This window comes from Mercenaria mercenaria, unplaced genomic scaffold, assembly GCF_021730395.1.
Source record: "Mercenaria mercenaria strain notata unplaced genomic scaffold, MADL_Memer_1 contig_2060, whole genome shotgun sequence".
NCBI lineage: Eukaryota > Metazoa > Mollusca > Bivalvia > Venerida > Veneridae > Mercenaria > Mercenaria mercenaria.
This window is the reverse complement of record NW_026460093.1, coordinates 1-17,370: the sequence shown is the minus strand read 5'-3', so window position 1 is coordinate 17,370 and position 17,370 is coordinate 1. Positions and strand designations below refer to the sequence as shown.

At 35.3% G+C, this 17,370-nt stretch overlaps 1 protein-coding gene and 1 long non-coding RNA gene across 2 annotated transcripts; both read right to left on the bottom strand.

Moving 5' to 3' along the window:
- Positions 1–9,345: 9,345 nt before the first annotated feature.
- Positions 9,346–10,658, bottom strand: LOC123531409 (uncharacterized). The gene is made up of 2 exons (XM_053533137.1): positions 10,639–10,658; positions 9,346–10,492 (listed from the first exon to the last, which is right to left on the bottom strand). Exons 1-2 carry the CDS (start codon positions 10,656–10,658, stop codon positions 9,346–9,348), a joined length of 1,167 nt encoding a protein of 388 aa, XP_053389112.1.
- Positions 10,659–11,825: 1,167 nt separating this feature from the next.
- LOC128552119 (uncharacterized) lies at positions 11,826–17,087 on the bottom strand. Its single transcript, XR_008368977.1, has 2 exons — positions 16,823–17,087; positions 11,826–12,683 (listed from the first exon to the last, which is right to left on the bottom strand). It is a non-coding gene; the product is annotated as an uncharacterized LOC128552119 (long non-coding RNA).
- Positions 17,088–17,370: the final 283 nt, after the last annotated feature.

Below are 17,370 nucleotides of genomic sequence, written 5' to 3'. Positions count from 1 at the left end.
TCTATTTGTTGCTTATATATTACAACAACTGACATAGTACCTCTGACCAACAGCCTCAGAACAACAACCTCCCGACAATAACACCTCTCCAGTGCAACCAAAATATCTGTCTCCCTCATGAAAAACTGTATACATTGTCTGCTGTCATTTCTGTCTTGGAAAGCTTTAATGATTTATGGGGATATAACTGATAAAGTAAAATAAATTAAAAAAAATTAAACTTAATTGATGAATTAACTGCAAACATATTGTTTTTTCTATTCGTTGCTTATATATTACAACAACTGACATAGTACCTCTGACCAACAGCCTCAGAACAACAACCTCCCGACAATAACACCTCTCCAGAGCAACCAAAATATCTGTCTCCCTCAGATGTTGCTCTGCATAGTTTTTATTGAACTGATCAGACTTACACCAAACCTAGTCTGTAGCATAAACCTCTCAAGTTTATTATGCCCCCGAAGGGAGGCATATTAGTTTTCAACTGTCTGTCCGTTAGTTCGTTAGTTAGTTCGTTTGTTCGTCACAACGTTAACTTTTTGCATGAAGGCACTTTACTCACGAACCACTGCACCCAGGACCTTCAAACTTCACATGCTGATAGTACTTATTGAGTACACCACCCGTACTGACTTTGGGGTCACCAGGTCAAAGGTCAAGGTCACAGGGGCCAATGTTAACTTTTTGCATGAAGGCACTTTACTCGCGAATAAATGCACCCAGGACCTTCAAACTTCACATGCTGATAGTACTTTATGAGTACACCAGCCCTACTGACTTTGGGGTCACCAGGTCAAAGGTCAAGGTCACAAGGGCCAAAGTTAACTCTGCATGAAGGCACTTTACATGCGAACCACTTCACCCAGGACTTTCAAACTTCACATGCTGATAGTACTTATTGAGTACACAACCCCTACTGACTTTGGGGTCACCAGGTCAAAAGTCAAGGTGCTGCGTGGGCATTTGTCACCATTAGTGACAGCTCTTGTTTTTCAATTAGCTGTCCTACCAGAGTGCATTAAGGGGCTGACAGAGTTTGAAAAAGAAAAAGACAAAGAATAAACAATGTTTTTGTCGAACCTTCTGATGGGATTTTCACCAAATTTGATATATGAGCAGTGTTCAAAAAGTATACGGAAAAGTTCCACAACTTATTAATGATATGGTTTAAATATTAGAATGAAAATTCTAAAAGTGATACTTTGATATATTTTGTACATAATCCAAATGACAAAATGATACAAACTGCAAAATCCCCAGTCACTATAGTAACGTTGGGCAGGGCAAACTACTCATTATTGGAATATAGCACCTGAAAAGCCTGTCTGACACCTAAAATTTACATCTTTTCAAAATACTTGCCTTTGCATGATACACATTTTCTCCCACCTACAAATCCATTTGTCAAAGGATGACCTGAAATGCTCCTTTGGAATTTTACGGAGTGTTTCCCGGACAACAGTGTGCTTTTCCTGACATCATACATGGGCGTCCAGATCTTGGGTGGTCAGCAGCATCGTGCAAAGGATCGTTCTTGAAGATGTTGAACCACTCATATATATGCTGGTTTTCTTCATTGAATTTTCGCTGCAAGTGTCCATGATCATAGAGAGCATCTCTGATTTTGTTTTTCCCATTAATACACAAAACTTTATGGAATATCGCTGTTCAAATGCCATATTGATGGCTTCAGCAAGACGTATGTTTTCTACTTCCATTGTTTACGGAAATGACGTCAGATTTCAGCCCATGACGTTACGCAGGAATTGACAAAAGGGAACAAAAGATGCACATATTTGGGCAGTTTTTGACATTGAGAATAAGATGTCTTTATGTACTCTTTAAAGACACATAAACACTCGACATGTTTTGCGATTTGCCCCGCTCAACGTCACTCAACGTGGCTATGATGACAGTGGATTTTGCATTAGTGTAATTTGTATCATCTTTTCTTTTGGATTATGTATAAAATATATCAAACTATCACTTTTGAAATTTTTATTCTAATAACCATACAAATAAATAAGTTATGAGACTTTTCCCGATACTTTTCAAACACCCCTGGTATAACATCCTTGTGAGGACCTCCCTAATGTTTATGCAAACTGTTCATTTTGACAGTATTTAAGGACTGACAGAACTTGAAATCGGAAAAAAACAACTTTTACTGATGTCTTCATCAAACTTGGTCTGTAGTATCCTTCAATAGATCTTTTTCATGTTTGTTCAGATAGTTCCACTTGACATCACTTTTGAAGCATAAAAAAGCTGAAATCAATGTAACATTATGAACAGCTTGTTTCATCTTCATCAAACTTTGTTGGTAGTATCCTTAGAATGACCTTTTCAAAGTTTATTCAAAATGGTTCTTTTCAAACATACATTTAGGCTCTACCAGAGCTAAAACAGATTTTTGTGAACAGCTTTTTTTTAAGGTAGTTATGCACATTTTGATTGAATTTTTTTCTACAATGTAGAATTTGATTAAACCCCGATTTTTCAAAACTTCAGAATATACTTAGAAAATTCAGCAAATAAAAGAGAAAGGTGTGTGTTTTTTGCTAGACTGATTTGAAAAATTTGAACCTCATGCAATCTTTCATAATGGGAGTCTACGGGAAAATCCCAACTTTCATAATATTTTTGCAAATAGAAATTTTTCTACAATGTGGATTTTAATCAAACATCTCACAGTCATATATAAACATATGGTCTATAATATGATGAAATAAAATCTATAGGTCCATGTGCTTGCTTTTGAGATATTTGACCATGATTAAAGTGAACCGCACATTTTAAGCTAATTTTACGACATTATTTTGAATCTAACATGTCACATGTTCTAATACCATACTTTTACTTTAGAAAGATAGTAACAGTGCCATTGTAAGAAATTTATTCACAGGTTGCCATAACTTCATAAAATGATTTTCATTTCCGTAGGCCAAATCCAGGCTTTATTCTACATTTTCCTGATATTTTAAAATGATGTTACGCCAACACTTCCGGTTTTATTGAACGTGTAAAACTACCTTTATACACCAAAAGCCACATTTTCTTCCAGATCCACATGAAATCTTGTCAGAATGAACATTGTATCTACTCACTATGGGTTTAATTTGAAAGGCCATAAACAATGTCACATGGTCAAACCATAAAATAAATAAATAAATCTAAAATGTCTTTACTAACTAAAATTAGGTCAGTTACAAAGCTAGCTCACCTAGGATAAAAACTTGTTTAGTCACTAGGCCAAACCACAGAAAATCCTGTTTATACCCAAAGTCTCAACATTTTCTCACTGCTTTACATGTAACTGTTGAATTCGATGAACAAAATACCCCTTCATGGTCCTTTTATTTTGTCTGTAAAATTTACCATGTCTACAAACTATTTAAATCACTCTGCTTTGACATTTTAACAACTGGCTGCACAGAAAATTAAAGAAGCAAGGATGAAATTAATAAATAGATGTTATGTTTTTCCTAAGGATTACAAAGTGCTGAAAAATAATTTAATCAGAAAAGGACAATGATATGCACAACTATGCTTCACACTAATTACTTGTGAGGTTTACTGAAATTCATCATAAATGAATGCAGCAAGTAATTTGAAATATGCCACATCAAGGGCTATAACTCTGCTAAAAATCACTGAAGTGGAACATAATAATAATGATAATAATAAAGACTTTATTTATAGAGGCGACACAGTTAGGCCTAACCCAATCTTCCCTTTGAGCTTCATAGACAAGAGGACCATGATGGTCCTGAATCGCTCACCTCTTCCCACATGACCCAGTTTTGAGTATGACGTCATTTTTTCTATTATTTGACATAATGACCTAGTTTTTCAGCTCATGTGACCCAGTTTTGAACTTGACCTAGATATTATCAAGATAAAAATTCTGACCAATTTTCATGAAGATCCATTGAAAAATATGGTCTCTAGAGAGGTCACAAGGTTTTTCTATTATTTGACCTATTGACCTAGTTTTCGAAGGTACGTGACCCTGTTTTGAACATGATCTAGATATCATCAAGGTGAACATTCTCACTAATTTTCATGAAGATCTCATGAAAAATATGGCCATTAGAGAGATCACAAGGTTTTCCTATTTTTATACCTACTGACCTAGTTTTTGATCGCACATGACCCAGTTTCGAAAGTGACCTAGATATCATCAAGGTGAACATTCAGATCAATTTTCATGAAGATCCATTGAAAAATATGGCCTCTAGAGGTCAAAAGATTTTAATTATTTTAGACCTACTGACCTAGTTTTTGACCGCAGTTGACCCAGTTTCAAACTTGACCTAGATATCATCAAGATGAACATTCAGACCAACTTTCATACAGATCCCATGAAAAATATGGTCTCTAGAGAGGTCACAAGGTTTTTTCATTATTTGACCTACTGACCTAGTTTTTTAAGGCACGTGACCCAGTTTCAAACTTGACCTATATATCATCAAGAAAAACATTCAGACCAACTTTCATACAGATCCCATGAAAAATATGGCCTCTAGAGAGGTCACAACGTTTTTTCATTATTTGACCTACTGACCTACTTTTTGAAGGCACATGACCCACTTTCAAACTTGACCTAGATATCATCAAGATGAACATTCAGACAAACTTTCATACAGATCCCATGCAAAATATGGCCTCTAGAGAGGTCACAAGGTTTTTCTATTATTTGACCTACTGACCTAGTTTTTGAAGGCACGTGACCCACTTTCAAACTTGACCTAGATATCATCAAGGTGAACATTCGGACCAATTTTCATGAAGATCTCATGAAATATATGGCCTCTAGAGAGGTCACAAAGTTTTTCTATTTTTAGACCTACTGACCTAGTTTTTGACCGCACGTGACCCAGTTTTGAACTTTACCTAGATATCATCAAGATGAACATTCAGACCAACTTTCATACAGATCCCATGGAAAATATGGCCTTTAGAGAGGTCACAAGGTTTTTCTATTATTTGACCTACTGACCTAGTTTTTGAAGGCACGTGACCCACTTTCGAACTTGACCTAGATATCATCAAGGTGAACGTTCTGACCAACTTTCATGAAGATCTTATGAAATATATGGCCTCTAGAGAGGTCACAAGGTTTTTCTATTTTTAGACCTACTGACCTAGTTTTTGACGGCACGTGACCCAGTTTCGAACTTGACCTAAATATCATCAAGGTGAACATTCCGACCAATTTTCATGAAGATCTTGTGAAATATATGGCCTCTAGAGAGGTCACAAGGTTTTTCTATTTTTAGACCTACTGACCTAGTTTTTGATGGCACGTGACCCAGTTTCGAACTTGACCTAGATATCATCAAGATGAACATTCTGACCAACTTTCATAAAGATCCCATGAAAAATGTGACCTCTAGAGTGGTCACAAGCAAAAAGTTTACGGACGGACGCACGCACGCACGGACGCACGGACGACGGACGACGGACACCGCACGATCACAAAAGCTCACCTTGTCACTTTGTGACAGGTGAGCTAAAAACACATGAACATGCCACTGATATGCCTAAGACTTGGTAATGATCATTCCTGTAAGGTTTGGTTAAAATCCACCCTAATATATAAGAGAAGTGGCTACAACATCATAAGATTTGACCAATCAAGGGCCACAACTCTGCTGGAAAACACCAAACTGTAACATACTGATGATATGCATAACTAGGCTTGGCAATGATCTCTCATGTGATGTTTGGTGTACATCCGCCTCTGGTATTGGAGCAGTTGCCCAGACAAGATAAAATATACCAATCAAGGGCCATAACTCCACTAAAAATCACTGAACCAGAACATACAGACAGTATGCATAATGAAGCTTGGTACTGTTAACTCCTGTAAGGATTGGTGTAATTCCACCCAATAATATAAAAGAAGTGGCCAAAACATCATAAAATTGGATGAATCAATGATAACCCAGCTAAAAATCATCCAACTGGAAGATGCCAAGTATTTGCCCAATGATGCTTGGCACTTATCACTCCTGTGAGGTTTGGTGGAAATCTGCTCAATACTAAATGTGGCCAAGACATCATAACATTTGATGAACCAACGACCATAACTCAGCTGAAAATCAATTAACCCGAAAAAGCCAACAATATGCACAACTAGGCTTGGTAATGATCACTCTAGGAGTTTGGTATAAATCCCCCCACTAGTGTTGGAGTTACGTAGATAAACTTGTGACAGACAGCACTAAATTGATGTCTCCCCCACTACATATTGGAGACATAATTAAGTAACAAGAGCACACTCGACTATTCGAAGAATTGATGTCAGTATTTTGTCTTAACTGTTTGACAAATGGTTTTGAAACTTTAACCACTCATTAACCATTATAGTCTAGCTAAGAGTAGAAAAGTTATGTACTCTTGTCTACAGATAAAGACCATAATGGAAGCAAGTGTTGAAAGTTTCATAGCTATATATAAAATAGTCTAAACAAGTGCCACAACTAAGTCAAAATCCTTGTCCTATCTATGTAGTCTTGCTTACACAAAGTTTCAAAGCCACATGCCAAATAATTTTGACAAAAAGTGGACTTGTACAAAAACTGAACCAATTTTCAAGTCCAAAAAGGGCCATAATTCAGCTAAAATACTTGACAGAGTTATGTACTCTAGCCAACATTTAGAGTCTGTTATAGTATTACTAAACAAGTGATAAAAGTTTGAAAGCTATACATCAAAGTTACACAAAATATGAACACATGAATTACATTGTATGTCTCAATAAGGTATCTTATGAAAATCTGTTGTTTTATTCTGAAGTGTAGAAATGGAAATACAACTTGTATGCTTTAAATATAAAATCAGTACATCTACATTTCATATTTTTTATTGCCAATTATATCAACAATGCAGAATTTTAGGAAGAAATAATAGAGATGAACAACAAAGAAATCTGATCTTGATAATCTGAAAAGGACAGAGTTAAAACAAACAAATCCCATGGCCAGTAAACACATTTAAAACATCAAAAAACACAACAAGGTATGAATAGACTATATCAGACATATGAAAGAGGTCTACAGATAGATAAAATTTGACGTTCTATGCTTATGATCTATATTAATTTATATGAACCTAAAAATTTTAATAAATTGTGTGTAAACCATCATATACTTGGCATCATTGAAAAGTTACCACTTAATAATTATATACCTCTTTACTTGTTTATACAATATCTACGTCACTTTTTCATGGCATGTGCGTGGTCTGTTACTCATAGACCGTGTCTGATCAGGTCTCCTAACCCATTTCATGACTGTCAGGTGAGAACAGCACATACAACGTACAATTTCACGACATGAAAGTTCGGCATCAACCATGTCAATGACCTTATGGCGTTGATCGTGCCTTAAACGTGGCCTTCTTAGCAAGGATATTCTGGTTTTTTTTAACGTATTCCTTTTAGTCTGTCGACTAACTGTCAAGTGCGATGAATGATTTGCGATAGAATTTTCTTACTTGCCGACACTGCTGGAAAAGTCATTTTGCACGTGCAGCCCGTGCCTCAAATGGAGTTAATCGAATTTGACAAATTTTTACACCAGTGATGTCTCAGTTACGTCAAAAATGTAGTCTTGTTATGCTTTTAACACAGTCCAGTGCGATTTTTAAAATATAAGGGCCATTAGGATGGTAACTTTTCAGTGACGCCGAGTATATTTAGATTTTCTTAAGAAACTATAATTATATGAATGAGATAATTCCCAGCAACACCTGACGTCGGAACAACGTTTAAACGTTGGATATTGGTCGCGACGTCAGCGACCTAAATACAATGTCTGTTCAACGTCATATTCACAACGTCTAGTAGACGTTATATTTAGATGTCTGTACGACGTTGGATTTTTGTCGGACTGGAACAGAGTGCAGTGTTGTTATTTGTTAAACAACTATATATATATTTGGTGTAGAATTATTTTCAAAGTGTTCAATGAAATAATTACTCGTTGTCACAAAGTCCTGAAAATGTGCGTAAAACTGACAAATAATATTTCATTTGGATATTTTAAAAATCATAACTGTTTTTTTTTTCAAAAGATTATATTACAGACTGTTTACTTTTCAGAATATTAAAATAATAATACTAATAATGACAAATTTTGTATAGGAAATCAATATACATGTACATTGAACATGTGTAAATAATTAGACTAGTGAAATTTATAATCCAGGGTCTTCTCTAAACATGTTGTCTATTAGTTATGCATTTTCCAGATAAGCCACTTTGGTTTACATGATATTCATGTAATTTGATACATTGGAGGTTAGATAGAGCCAATTTAAAAACACTTTACACAAAGGGATCTTCAACATGAGTAAAAAACTTTAAATTTAAGTCTTACTTTAATGACTGATTTTTTTTTTTTTTTTTTTCTTTTTAAAAAACAAGAAACATTTGGTATTTTAGAACTGCATTTTACCAAAGTTTGTGCACTTTTTGCGAGGTCCAGGAAGATATCTGAATCTTGGATATATTATATGTTTGTTTTGCATGAAGTGATTATGATTCTAGCTCTTATGAAGTAACATTTTTGCTTTTTTATTTCGATTTAGTGGACATGAAAACTTTGTATTTTATACATTTCAGGTGGATGTTTTAGCTGTGTTGAAAAGGCATGCATAATTTGACTACATTTTATCTTATGGACTTATTTATGTTGTCACAAGAGGAAATAAAGATTTGAAAATACAAACAATTGTGTTGATTAGATGCTGGGTCACAAGTAAAATTCCCATATTTAAATAGCAGAAATTCATTACCTACCGGTAATATAGTTAAATTATGGGTAGTATGCAGTCGTTAACATGTTGGATTATGGTTGGATTTTGGTTGGGTTAAGGTTGTATCATGGTTGGATATTAGATTCTCGACATTGTATCAATGTCGGATTATGACATCTAAAAAACTTTCAAATCCAACTATAATCCGACATCGATACAACGTCAATACGTCTTTTGTTTGCTGGGTTATGATGTATTTTTAAAAATAGTTGGAAAACATTACCTACGTATCGTTTTAGAAGTATAATCGCTGAACATGTCATATCTAATTCTGAATAAATTGTTCACGTTTTTTCTTGCTTTTGTGTGTGTCACTGAAGGTGATAAATGTCTAAATATGTTAAACAAATGCAAGAAAACCTGTAACCAGTAATATTTGACTTTATATAAATGTTTTTTGATGAAGAAATTCCAGTACTCAGAGCAAACATTTACCTAGTGTAATTTTCGGCAGTGTCTCACTGCCTTCTTCAGCACTGACTGACCGGTTATGGTAGGTCACGTGACGTAGGAAGGTCATGTGATCGGAGGAGAGGTCTGTAGACGGGGGGGAAGCTCCAGGCCCTCGTCTCGATTGAGCGATGGTCTCCGCTGTTTTATTTCTATAGCCTCTTTGACTTTGCGTTTGATAAGTCCACTTTCACTTGTCAGAATCTTAGTGTTTTCAGATTTGATGGTATGTCCGGTGTTTTGACAATGTTCATGTATGGCTGAATTTGTTCTGGTCACATGCTCTTTAAGTCTAGTCTCTAATGTTCTGGCAGTTTCCCCGATGTAATCTTCTTTGCAGTTTTTACATTTCACATGGTATATAATTCCACATTTTTTCAGTTTATCGGTTTGATCTTTCACCCGAGTGACCTGACTCCTTATCGAGTTGTATGGTTTGTGGAACATGTTCACTCCGTGGTTCTTAAACACCCTCGCCAGAACTTCCGAAGTTCCGCGAATATAGGGCATACCCACGTTTACTCTTCTTTCCTTTGTCGCACTATTTTGAGTCTTGTCCTGTTGAGATTTTTTGTTGTGAAGCTGAAAAATCCACTCAGGGTATCCATTCGCACGTAGCGCTGTTTTTACGTGTTCAATTTCCTTCTTCTTGTCTGATTCGTTAGTCACAAGTGTGTTGGCCCTGTGTAACAAGGTTCTTACCACTGACCTTTTGTGTTCCAAGTGGTGGTTTGAATTGAAATTAAGATATTGGTCAGTATGTGTGGGCTTTCTGTAAACTGTTACTCTTACATGAATACAAGTATCTAAAAATGGTATCTTCCCATCCTCTTCTTGTTCTGAAGTGAACTTTATGTGCGGGTCTATGGAGTTCAGATGTTCTGTGAACTGGTCAATGTCATACTCATGTATCTTTGTCATGGTATCATCAACATATCTTACCCACAGTGATGGGGGGTTCTTGGCTCGGTCTAGTGCCTGGCGTTCAAAGAACTCCATGTACAGATTAGCAACTATAGGGGAGACTGGAGACCCCATGGCAGCTCCCTGTTTCTGTGGGTAGTACTTGCCTTGGTATACAAAGTACGTACTTGTAAGACAAAGTTCTAAAAGTTCACTGACCTGATCAACATTGAGTTCGCATCTGTCATTCAAGTTCTTATCAGTCTCTAGTCTCTTTCTAATGACTTCAAGTGCCTTTTCTACAGGTATACTAGTAAAAAGTACAGAAACGTCATATGATACTTTTTATATAAATGGTTTTGGACTATGTTTTTATTGTTGTTGTTTTTTTCATATCAGACATTAATGATTATCTTTAAACATTTTAAGAAACATATTGCATAAAGCATAAGGTACGTTATGCTAGGGACAGTCATGTTATATCAGATTTGCAAGGTTTGCAGGGGAGTTAAAAAATTTACTTTCAAGATATGCATTGCAATAAATGGATTCACGGTCTTGATTGATTTGATATAAATCATTGCATTGATGTTTTTTTTCTTTTTTTAAAAACATTAAAACTTAGAAATTGGAAGTAGAAAGTTTTAAACTTTTTCCATCAATCAGATCTGTCAAATATGAAATATTTTACTTTTATTACATTTTTTTTATAGAATTGTAAATTTAAGAAATAATATATCCTATCAGTGATTTGTCGCTGAATAAATCACAGTTTGGAGTTCAGATGCGAAGGAATTATATCACGAGGGCACAGCCCTCGTGATATAATGCTACACATCTAACGACAAACAGTGATTTATGCAAGAGCAAATCACTAAATGAGATATATTATTTCGATTCTAACACGTTATCATGGATTTTAAAGTAAACCCTAATGTCGGCATGCATTAAATATTTGCCCGTTTTCAATCGGGTTCTTTTCCAGCGCGCCGCTATGACATAATAGTTGTGACGTTTGAACAGTGAATTGTTGTTTAATAATTCACTGTTCCCAGCCTTCTTTGTTTAATAGGAAAATGAATCGGATCATGTTAGAATATGCCATTTCTTATAGAACTTACTTTTGAAAAACACGAAAAACAAAATTTTGGCCTTGGGGAAATGTGTATCATTCAATATAACGTATCTTGCACAGTACCTTCTGGGTGTTTATTTCTTATATTCTGGTACAAAATTTAGGGCCTGTTTTGGTCCACTAGTGACTTCAGAATGTTGACTTTTGAAAAACATTGTTCCATCAAATAAAAACGCTCAAAAACCATTTGAAGATTTTTGTCTTTTAACTATTTTTTACCTCCGAATTTAACGAGTTAAGGTAGAATCAATGTGGTATGAAAAACCTGATCAAAGTGTGACACTGACGCCGTGCTGAGTAGGATAACTCTTCTTATTCAAGCTTAAACATTCTGTAGACGGAGCATATTGTACAGTATGAATGCCAGGATACATGTTGAGATTGCAGAGATTTTTTGGTCTCTTGTGGCAAAATTATGCAACTACTAACCAATCCAAAATGATCAAAACAGTTGGTCCAGTTTGTTTCTTTAGGTAACGGTTACAACGAAATGATACAAATACACTGGAACAATGAGTTACCTTTTATTATTTGACATTATCAATCAAAACACATATTATTCACATTTTACTGTACCTACTGTCACTTTTAAACATTATTTTAATATTTAATCTTATAGATTTTTACTAGTAGGTATAACTGTCTTTCTTTCTCAGTAATCACATTCAGTGAGTTTTCACTACCACCTTTGACCATTACTTGAATGTTACTTAAAATAATTTTAATGTCTATATATCACGGTCACATTTAAAAGTTTTTTGCACTTTGCATGTTTATCTCTGCTTTTTTCCCAGTGTTCAGCAGAGTCCAGCCTTCAGTATCAAGAGTGTTAACATAAACGGATGATAAAGATTTTATTGCACCTATTGACAGGTAACCAGTCAGCTGTCTGAATTTTCCATACAAAAGCTACACTTTGGCATCAGTATTACAGTGTGAAATACTCTGTAGCAACATCCTAAGTTAATGCTACTATGTGTTTTTACTCAAAGTCAGTGTTACTGCATGAAAACTCATAGTAGCAATGTCCTTGTGCACATTACTGTGTGGTAGACTCAGTAGCAATGTTCTGAATTAGTGTTACTGTATAGAAGACATAGTAGCAATGCTCTGGGTTCGTGTTACTGTGTGGTAGACTCAATAGCCATTTCCTAGTCAGTATTACTGTGTGGTAGACTCAGTAGCAATGTTCTGGGTTAGTGTTATTACATGGTAGATTTTCCTGATGGTAGTCCCAGCTCTTTAAATTCCAGCCAGATAAGATAAAATGATTGCATCTGATCAGAAAACTGTATCCTACTACTTAGTTGATCATCAATGACTCGCTGTGAAACAGATCCAAGTTAACTTCTTAGCCTAGATGCACCTGAAATGATGCAACAATATTAATCAGTAAGAGAAACAACAGCTCTTAGCTCGACAGTGAATAATATACAGTCAAACTCGCTTTATATGAACTCATCCAGACCTAAGAAATATGTTCGTATTAAACGAAATTCGTATTAATGAATGTATGACCAGATAATTTGTCCGAGCAATTTGGGCAGTATCACCGGTATCATCGTAGAGTAGATTCCAATATTATGATACATGAAAGTAGTTAATAGTTTTAAACTGATTAAGTTAATTCATCCAGATAACACTGAAATTAATCAAGAAAAGTTATACTTAAACAGGTAAAACTGTATTAATTTAAATTTTAATGTGCGGTCGAGGTCAAGAGCGCCAAATTATATCCACCGCCAACATTGAAGCTTGTACTATATAACAAGCATTCTAAGAGGTATGAAAGTTTGTATATTTTGGAAGACACAGCCTACCTGTAACGACACTAGAACGTCAATAATGTGTTTAAAATTATTTACACCTCTTTAAATCTTGACCTGTTAACTGATTAAATTATTTTATATTGACATGATAGTCACAAAGGGCCGAGTGTTTGTTTGTGAATAGGTGTGAACTACTCCATTGTCCAACTACCAAGCGGCACAAGCTTGACCATATTATTATTTTCAACACATTTTATAACGGCCCGACTTCTAAAATTAATTTGTATCAAAAGATGGAAAAGTATAATATTTAAGCTTATTGGGACTTCCAAAATGTGTTCGTATCTACCGATTATTCGTATCAAGCGAGTTCGCTATTACCGAAATAATTTTACAAAAAAAATAGAAGGACTCGGCCGGGGAATTTGGACTTTGTTCATTTAATTCGAAAATTCGTATCAAGCGAGTTCGTATTAAGTGGACTCGACTGTACATATGTATAGGACACTAGAGCTATCACTGAAATAAGCAATACATCCAAAATACTTCTTTACCTGAAGAAACAGCATTTCAAGTGTAAAGTTTCTATACTGACAAGTAGATTTCAAACTGGAGCTATCACTAAAAGAATTTTAAACACTCAGACACAGCTACAGATACAGAGAAAGTGAAATCATGATATTTGACCTTCAAATGAGATCTTCACCTAGTAACCTGGATTATGGCTCAAGCCTTTGCATGATGCTAACAATTGATGCTACCTTTATGAAGTTTATTCTAGTGGTTTGAAAATACTAACTGGACTAAAGTTTAAAGGTGCAAAATAAAGACAAATGAATAGACATAAATCTTAAAAAAAGACTACACATTTTGTAATATAGTACTAAACATTATGATAGCCGTGCAATATTCCCTTGAAATCAACACAAGAACAGAGAAACAAATGATTGTCTCTGTATTTTCTTAGACTGACATGGGTGGTCATTTTGTCCTACTTTTATGTATCGTTTTTCCGTAATCGGTCGGAAATTCTTCGGGATCACGTGATTTTAAAATTGTTTCAAACGAATATCCGTTTAAAGACGCGCGACAAAATAACTGTATTTCCATGATGGTAATTATACACGACTTGCACAAAAAATATGAGATGTACAAAATTTATGTTTAAAATTGACAGTGACATATATTAGGCCAAGACAATGTGTTTAATGTCTAAAATCTTATTAAATTAATGTAGCCATATGTACATAAATCAGTGTATTTAGGTAAATTTCAATCACATTTTGTTTCGGCAGTGTAAGACAGTTATTTCATTTATATTCTTAAAACTATTCTGAAAAGAGATTAACTGAAAATGTTTGCAGACGAAGTTGTAAAAACACTTTTATTCGAGAAGGGCCTGAATTGTCCTCCCACAAACTTGTAGTATAGCTGTTTATTACCTGTATTATAAGAATGATTTTCATGAAGGTTTTGTGAGTTACAAAATTGTTGAATTCCATGTGCTAAGTTTGTAAAAATCACGTTATCGTTTGGGCATATAATATATTTTGCATCTATTTATAAATCATAGCCTCGTTTCGGAGGATTCTTCCGAAAAAATCCAAAGATGCTCGACGGGTTCGTAAGCAGTCGGAAAACATACTTTCGGTTTGACATAGGCAAAATTTTTTGTTTATTTGTTAGTTATTCTTGAACATATTCATGACTATTTGGTCAGAACCGATGCAGTGGGCCATATTTTCAGTAAATAGGAAGTCTCAGCTACAAACTCTGGTTTTCATATAATACTCGTTCGGGTTTTAGTAATGGACCTTTAAGATATATGATCTTTTGAACTATGTGATCTTGACCTTGGAACTAGTAACCTTTGCTGTGTGCTCTGCCAGATATCTTGATGAGGCAAGTAACTGATGCTACTTTTATGAAAATCTTGCCAACAGTTCAGAAGATAAGGAGCAGACATGAGTTTTAAGCTACTTGACCTTTTACCTTAAACTGTGACCTTGATCTTTGACATAGTGAAATGGGTTATGCACTCTGCACTTTGTCTTAATGAGGTAAAAAACTGATGTTAGTTTTGTGAAAATCTTCCAAGCAGTTAGGAAGATAAGGATCTGAAGGGGGGATTGCTATGATTGGATCCCAGAACTGTTTCTAGACCTAAAGGAATAAAGGAGGAAATTATTTGCTTCTGGGTGAATGGAGGTTTGGAAGTGGGTAGGTGGCAGATTGTTGGATTTGTTTATTTTTTCTGGGTTTAACGCCATTTTTCAACATTTCAGTTATGTAGCTGTGGGCATTTAACCTAACCAGTGTTCCTGGATTCTGTACCAGTACAAACCTAATCTCGGCAAGTAACTACCAACTTCCCAACATAAATCAGAGGTGGAGGACAAATGATTTCAGACACTGCGTTTTTTTATCAACTTGTCACAGAACAAGGGCCTCGCTCGAGGACCAAACTGACATTCCCTGCGACCCGTAGATCTGCACTTTCCCTACTGAGCTAACCAGGCAGGCTGATTTTTTGTGGTACAGACATGTATACCAGCATTTCCATACATTAAACCCTTTAGCTTTATAGCAAAAACTAGAGTTGTCACAGGAGTTACGAATTATACCACCACAATATGGCCTTGTCACAGAACTTAGCCAAGGTCAAAGCTGAACTTGCTTGACCTTTGACCTACTGACCTCAAAATCAATAGAGGTCATCTGCTGGTCATGACGAACCTCCCTATGAAGTTTCAAGATCCTCGGCCCAAGCGTTCTCAAGTTATTGTCCAAAAAAGGTTTAAATGTTCCGGGTCAGTCTGACCTTTGACCTTTGGAACTCCAAATCAATACAGCTCATCTGCTGGTCATGACCAACCTCACTATTAAGTTTTGTGATCGTAGTCCCAAGTGTTTTAAGTTGTCCAAAAATAGTTTAAATGTTCCGGGTCACTGTAATCTTGACCTTTGACCAATTGACCTCAAAATCATTAGATGTCATCTGCTGGTCATAACTAACCTCCCTATCAATTTTTATGATCCAAGGCCCAAGCGTTCTCAAGTTATCATCCTGAAATTATTTAACTGTTCCGAATCACTGTGACCTTGACCTTTGACCTACTGACCTGTTTTTCATGATGTTACACCTGTGTACCAAAATATATTTAAATCGGTCAAGTCTATCATGAGTTTTCATCCGGAAACCATTTAGCTGTTCAGGGCCACTGTGACCTTAACCTTTGACCTACTTGACCAAAATTCAAACTTGACCTGTATTTTCTGATGTTACACCTGTGTACAAAAAATTAAATCTGTCAAGCCTTTCAAGAGTTATCATCCAGAAACCATGAAAACCAACGAACTGACCGACCGCCAAGCTCACTCCTATATACCCAAACTTCGTTTTGTATGGGTATAACTAGCAAACTTTATTTATTTATTCTATTTAATTGTTTTGGGTTTAACGCCATTTTTCTACAGTATTTCAGTTATATAGTGGTGGGCAGTTAATTTAACCAGTGTTCCTAGATTCTGTACCAGTATAAACCTTTTCTCCGCAAGTAACTGCCAACTTCCCCACATATATCAGAGGTGGAGGACAAACTATTTCAGCTTTCATTCCTATGTGAAGAGTGAGCTTGCTTTGAGTTGTTTTAAACATATGGCTGACTCCACATGAATAGCTTTAGCTCTGGGGACAATTTTGTCAGTGAGGTAAAACAGGTAATTTTCTGCTTACCTTACCTGCATCAATGGATACTTTGTCCTTCAATTGGATTGATATGATGTGCTGAATCCTTGTATTATCTTCACTATCACCCTCACAAAGATCTCTTGTACAGACCTGTTATTAAATATTATAAAATTATAAATTTTTACCAATGATTTACCATCACTGTTTTACCAACTGTTTTACATGTTTTAAAGTATGTTATTTCTTGTTCAGCATTGTAATATTTCGTGTAATTCTACCTTCATTCTCAAAAAGAATAACAAAACACAGCTTTTTGATTAACACCTAAAATTTGAAGTATATATGCATGAAGATAGGCTGCATACACCTTAAAACTATTAAAATTTAAATAGAAAGTAGCAATTACAAGAAGTTATTTTTTACTATCTGTCTGATTGTGCAGATCTCTCCGTGTATCACATGGAATTCAACATCTTTTGTGTCAAATTGTGATCTTCATTTTCACTGTTGGGTCTCTTTACAAATGCACAAATGTGATTATGTTATTTCATCTTTATGAAATCTGACACATTTCAAATTACAAATAGTGCTAG

Excerpts from the sequence above, each read along its gene's own strand:
- LOC123531409 (XM_053533137.1), bottom strand. The coding sequence starts at position 10,658 with ATGACTGTCCCTAGCATAAC. Across the intron at positions 10,493-10,638 it reads ATGACTGTCCCTAGCATAAC|TATACCTGTAGAAAAGGCAC; the intron begins GTACCTTATGCT and ends ACTTTTTACTAG.